The 6,819-nt window shown below is 33.3% G+C and overlaps 1 protein-coding gene across 1 annotated transcript; it reads left to right on the top strand.

Moving 5' to 3' along the window:
• The first annotated feature begins 5,517 nt into the window (after window positions 1-5,517).
• On the top strand, window positions 5,518-6,501 carry LOC125101247 (olfactory receptor 2T33-like). Its single transcript, XM_047731827.1, has one exon. The coding sequence runs from the start codon at window positions 5,566-5,568 to the stop codon at window positions 6,499-6,501; it is 936 nt and encodes a 311-aa protein (XP_047587783.1). The 5' UTR covers window positions 5,518-5,565.
• The last annotated feature ends 318 nt before the right edge of the window (window positions 6,502-6,819 follow it).

Below are 6,819 nucleotides of genomic sequence, written 5' to 3'. Positions count from 1 at the left end.
ATTTGTCACTTTGATAAAATTCAACATCCAAAGGCAGAAGTTTAACTGGTCTACAGTGTGCTTCCCTTCTAAACAAATAAATGACACTTCTTACAGTGCACATGGATTAAACAATTATATTATATCACATTGACAGAGGTAACATTTTTCCATCAACCATTCCATTATTTTTTTTTTATTTTTACAATTATGGAATGTGATCCTTAATGTTGTTTAAATTCGTTAGTTAACATAGAATGTAATATTAGTATACACTATCATGATTCAATGTTTCCACACAACACCTGGTGCTCATTACAAATGCACTCCTTAATCCCCATCACCTATTCATATATATATATATATATATATATATATATATATATATTCCAGACTACATGTTGACAAGCTGCATAGTGTGTATATATATATACATATATATATGTATATACACTCTTAGGCAAACCAAGGCAAAAAAAAATTGTAAAAATATAACCAAGTACCGCAGTTTGCTTGGAAACCTAAAATATATAGCACAAACAATAACAAATTATTTGAAAACAATCCATATGTAATCAAACTGCAACTTGTTCTATCACAGCAAATGCATTCTGCTCTCTTGTTTCTATCATAATAGAATTTATAACTTACCTACAAATATAAAATAAAATAAAAGTAAAATAAAATGAAATAAAATCATAAGGATGCAAGCTAACAAACTTATAACATCAATCAAATTTAAAAAATAGCTAAGTTCTACCATGGACTTCATAATTTTAATTACTATCTCTGACAAAAGTTAATCTCTCAATAATGTATTCCATAATCCTCCCCCATCAAATTTTTTTTAGAATTTATTTATTTGACAGAGAGAGATCACAAGTAGGCAGAAAGGCAGGCAGAGAGAGAGAAGGAAGCAGGCCCCCTGCCGAGCAGAGAGCCTGATACAGGACTCGATCCCAGAACCCTGAAATCATGACCTGAGCCGAAGGCAGAGGCTTAAACCACTGAGCCACCCAGGTGCCCCCCCCCATCAAATATTTAACAAGTAGTGCAAGCATCACTTTAATTCCCTGATGATGTATTTTATGCCATTCCTTTCATGGACATTTATTTACATTTTACTTTTGCTTGTAGAGGAGTCTTATTTCAATTTTAATAAATCACAGCTTTCTGAAAGAATGTAGGAATCTGGGAATCTTTAAAATCTTTGAAAATTAAACATTTTTGTCACCCAAAGATTCAGTCTGCTATGCTAAGATGGTATTTTTAGCAATATATGTCAATAGGCCACACCCCTTTATAGGACACTCTAGAAAAATGATATGAGTGAGTTTGATGCTGCCAGACTATACGATCCTTCCACCTCCCAAAGAGATGCATTAAGACGGCCCTGCTCAGAGAGATAGAGATCCAGCTTGTTGAGGTCATCATTTTTAGGTAGGTCATAGTCATTTTTAATATTTAGTAATTTGTTTATCAGTTCTGAATTTCAGAAAACCCAAAATTTTATGAATAAAATTCTTAATCTATTGATACCACAATGTGAAAAATTGAAAGGTATGCTATCTGATGCAATCATCATTTAAAAATCTTGCAGGTACTTGCTAATTCAGTCACATAAATGATTTAGCTGTTATTATATTATTTTAAAGGAGCAGATTGATTGATCTTCTGTATATCCTAAGGGAATAAAATAGTTTAGGTTAAGATAGGGCAATGGGGTCTGAAAAATATGGAAGGGAAATGATCAGGGTGCTCTAAATTTCCTGTGATTGTATATGATATTAAAAAAAAAAAGAAGAACTGAAAACAGAAGTAATCATAGCTGTTTTAAACCTGGGGGGGATTTTTTTCTATAGAGAGCTAACTTTTCAAATTCCTACACTTTTCAAATTTTTGTGTTAAATTAAATTAAAATTAAAATTAAAAATTTTTTCTATAGAGAGCTAACTTTTCAAATTCCTACACAAATTCCTAAACTTTCTCTTTTCCACTGGTTACACTTTATTTTTTAAATTATTATTTTTTTTTAGTGTTCCATGATTCATTTTTTGTTTGTGTATAACACCCAGTATTCCACGCACTCCATGGCCTCCTTAATACCCATCACCAGACTCACCCATCCTCCCATCTCCCACCCCTCTTAAACTCGATGTTTGTTTCCTGGAGTCCATAGTCTCTCATGATTCATCTCCCAGTCCAATTTCTCCCCCTTCATTTTTTCCTTCCTTTTCCTAATGTCCTCCATGCTATTCCTTATGTTCCACAAATAAGTGAAACCATATGATAATTGACTTTCTTTGATTGACTTATTTCACTTAGCATAATCTCCTCTAGTCCCATCCATGTTGATGCATAAGTTAGGTATTCATCCTTTCTGATGGCTGAGTATGGACGACATCTTCTTTATACATTCATTTGTTGAAGGGCATCTTAGCTCTTTCCACAGTTTGGCTATCGTGGACATTGCTGCTACAAACTTTGGGGTGCATATGGACCTTCTTGTGAAATTGCTGGGTGCACTAGTTATATTTTAGATATTTTATTTGCAGGATAAGTTAATTTCTCTTTTGGACTTTCAGGAGTTATTATGTCAAATTCTTTTTGTGTATGGTTACTAACATTTTAATTAGTGAAAAATTGTGTTTCTTGTATAATATAAAATATAGTTAGGAATTTTAATACAATAAACAATTTAACATTATTATTTCTTGAAAAAAATTTAATTTCTCACTACTGATTTTATGTCACTGACATCTTTAGATGCTCTCACTACTGAGGAGTTTGTACAAAAGTATGTTGAATAGAAAATAAGATCCATGATGAAGAATTTCTTTTATAAATAATAAATTGAAAAAAAAATTGTTTTATAAGTAATGAATAAATAAAATAATGTATAGATACATAATATATCTCTATTCAAAAGTTAAACATTCTTGGTGGTGAGTATTACAGATGTCACATATTGCATGGATCACTGGGTGTGCAATGAATCTTGGAACATTGAAAAAATAAAATTAAATTTAAAAGTTAATCATTAACAATTTCAAATTAAAAACAAAACAAAACATTAATTTCACAACAAAACATATCAGAAGAAAAAGCTTTTGCTAAATGTAATAGTAATTTTAGGGTTTATAATGAGTATCTAAATGCATCTGTAATGCATATGTGTAAAGGGAAAAACTGACTCAACTTGTTATATTTTTAAGCTCTATCTGTTCACATTATTAAAATAATTAAAAAATCCCAGTAAATTTATCTTTAAATAAACAACTGAAGTGAATGATAGGAAGCCAAATGTCCATAGATGGAATGAATTAATAAAGGAAATGTTGCATATACATACAGAGGAATACTATTCAATTTAGAACAGAAGGAAATTCTAACACATGTTACAGCATGAATGAATGTTGATGACATGATATTGAGTGAAATAAGCCAATCACAAAAAGACAAATTCTGTATAATCCCACTAATCTAAAGATACTAAAATAGTCAATTTTATAGACCCAGAATAGCAGAATGGTGGTTGCCAGTTCCCAGGGTCAGGAAGAAAGAGGAAATCATTGTTTAATGGGCACAAAATTTCTATTATAGATTATGAAGAGTCCTGAAGATGTATATTGACCATGGCTGCAGAATAATGTGAATATGCATAATGCCACTGTAGTGATAGTACACCTAAAAATGGGTAAGATGATAGTAAAAGTTATTTTAAGAAACTTACCCAACATCCAGCAGTTATATTACAGATTAACTTCATGTAAGTTTTAACATTCTTCAAAATGGAAGAGTTTAGAATAATTGAAATCAGAACGGTTCATGTCAAATAAATGAGTTAAGAATGTGGATTTTGTTTTGTTTCTTTTTTTTTTCTTTCTTTTTTTCTTTTAAGTAGGCTCCATGGCCACTGTGGAGCACAGTGCATGGCTCAAAATGACTACCCTGAGATCAATACCTGAGCTGAGATCAAGTGTCAGACAATTAACTGAGTCACCTAGGCACCCTTATAGCAGGGTTTATAGGTCCTTCGGGAAAGCACTAGAAAGACCCATTATTAGGGAATTCATACAGTTTCTAAATGTGCAGAAATCAAATTTTATACATTTGAGGATGTGAAGATAACAAAGTTTTGGGAAATTCAGTATATATTGTGAGGCGGACGTTTGTTTCTATGTTTAACTTTGAATTAACCAACTAAAATCCTGAAATAGAGCTGTCAGTAGAATGATGATGGTGAAGCAATAGAATTAGGGACTGAGACAGTTTTTTTTTGTACTCTCTCAGTCTTGGTTGGCATTGCAGTACATAAGTCATATGTAATATTGGGGACGAATCAAATGACTCAGGAAGAAGTGGACTCCTATTATCATTACACTGAATTAGAACATATCTTTGATATTGAAATTGTATCTTCGTCTCTTCAAGTATGATCCTAATTATTCAACAAGCTAAAACAGTTTCAGTACTAGCAGATCTGGGATGAAAATGCCATTAGAAATTTAGATGCTCCTGGGACTGAAGAAGAAATTAATTTATCTCTATATTGGGTACTAATCAGTTTTATTTTCTCCTATCCCCAAAAAAGATTGTGTCTCTGTGACTTTTAGGGTACTCATATCATTACACAAAACCCATTTATACAGTTAATAAAATGATGCATTTAGTATTAAAGTTTTGCATTGGAAAACACATTCTAAGAAAGCAATTATTGTATTCAGAGCATAATTTGATAAAGTCAAATTAAATATACTAACAATTCCAAAATAAGTTATGCTTCTATCTACATATGAATTACTTCCAGTTCCTACACCTGAAAATATAACTTCTCTTCTTGGAAAGTGAAAATGCCTTTCAGAGTTAATCAATATCAGAAAGAATTATCTGACTTTTCTAGGTTCATTGGTATAGTAGATATGTATAGTCCTTATTAACAAGTACCTAACTTTTATGTTGCTGAATACATTGATTTAATTCAGCTGCTAAGAATTTTGATCATGCATGATAAAAGCAAATACAGGGGTGTCTGGGTGGCTCAGTTGGTTAAGCGTCTGCCTTGGGTCAGATTGTGATCCCAAGACCCTGGGATCAAATCCCACATTGGGCTCCATGCTGTGTGGAGAGAGCCTGCTTCCCCTTCTGTCTCTGCCTCTCTCTCTCTCTCTTTCTCTCCTTATATATCTCTCTCTCCCTCGTGAATAAGTAAATAAAATCTTTTTAAAAATAGCAAACGCAAATACAAGTGACAAAATGGAAATTCTACTTCCATTATGTTGATATCAGGTAGCACAAAGACATGCTTACAAAACACTTTCCATTTATCCAGAAACTTTGTTCATTATACCAATTAAGCAAACTAAACCTGAGAATTATTATAATGAAAATGAAAAAAAAAAAAGCAAAACTAACATTATGTCCAAGTTAAAATGTCTTTGGAAATCACAGATAAAATATTTAGAATAGGTTTCAACATTTTCACACAAATTCTTTTCATGAAAATGTAATTGAAATGAAGCATTGTAAATACTGAAAACTCTATCATCTATTTCTTCATTTGCAGTGTTGCTCTTCTTTGAAATCATGAACATTTGGAACACCACCACAGATTTCGTTCTCCTAGGACTCTTTAACCACGCAGGAGCCCACCTGTTTCTTTTTGTGATGATTCTGACAATCGCCTTCACCTCTCTAGTAGGCAATGCCCTCATGCTCTTCCTGATTCACCAGGATTTCCTGCTCCACACGCCCATGTACTTCCTCCTGAGCCAACTCTCCCTTATGGACATGATGCTGGTCTCCACCATTGTGCCCAAAATGGCTGCTGACTACTTGACTGGCCAGAAGTCCATCTCCCCTGCTGGCTGTGGGTTGCAGATCTTCTTCATCACATTGGGAGGAGCTGAGTGCTTCCTTTTAGCGTCCATGTCCTATGACCGCTATGTGGCTGTTTGCCACCCACTGAGATACCCCATTCTCATGAGCTGGCAATTACGCCTGAGAATGACTGTGGGGTATTGGTTCCTGGGGGCAGCTGATGGGCTCATGCAGGCTGCTGCTACCCTGAGTTTTCCATTCTGTGATGCACATGAGATAAATCATTTCTTCTGTGAAGACCCTACTCTAATGCATTTGGCTTGTGCTGACACAGTTATTTTTGAGTATTTGATGTACATCTGCTGTGTATTAATGCTTCTGGTCCCGTTTTCTCTTATCCTGATTTCCTATAGTTTCATCCTTGCTTCAGTTCTCGAGAATCATTCTAGAGAAGTCCACAAGAAGGCTTTTGCTACCTGTTCCTCACATCTCTGTGTAATGGGACTGTTTTATGGAGCTGCTATTTTTATCTACATGAGACCTAAATCCTACAGGTCAGCTAACTACGATAAAATAGTGTCAGTGTTCTATACTATATTTACTCCTTTGTTAAACCCTATCATATACTGTATGAGGAACAGTGATGTCAAGGGAGCCCTGAGAAAGTGTATGGATCAGTGTGCTGCCTTAAGTCATCACTAAGATTACATTGATTTTCCCCAAATTTCAAGTTCATACAAAACTTACTGTGTGAGATTTCCTTGAGAAAATTTATATATGTGTTATATCTATAGCTGGTACTATTTAACTTTGAAATGCAGACAAAATTCTACATTTTGGATTTTTTCATATATAATCATTATTTTATATTATTTTTAACTTTTTAAACTTTTTTTTCTTTTCAATTTTTTATTTAAAGTCATTAGCTAACATACAGTATAATACTAATATCAGGTATAGAATTTAGTAATTCATCATTTGCATACAATACCCAGTGCTCATCAGAACATGTGCCCTCCT

Source organism: Lutra lutra, chromosome 5 (genome assembly GCF_902655055.1).
Source record: "Lutra lutra chromosome 5, mLutLut1.2, whole genome shotgun sequence".
In the NCBI taxonomy this organism is placed as follows: Eukaryota; Metazoa; Chordata; class Mammalia; order Carnivora; family Mustelidae; genus Lutra; species Lutra lutra.
Note: the sequence above shows the minus strand (reverse complement) of the source record. Positions and strands in the feature narration are given on the sequence as shown.

Coding starts and splice junctions, on each gene's coding strand:
- LOC125101247 (XM_047731827.1), top strand. CDS start 5,566: ATGAACATTTGGAACACCACCACAGATTTCGTTCTCCTAGGACTCTTT.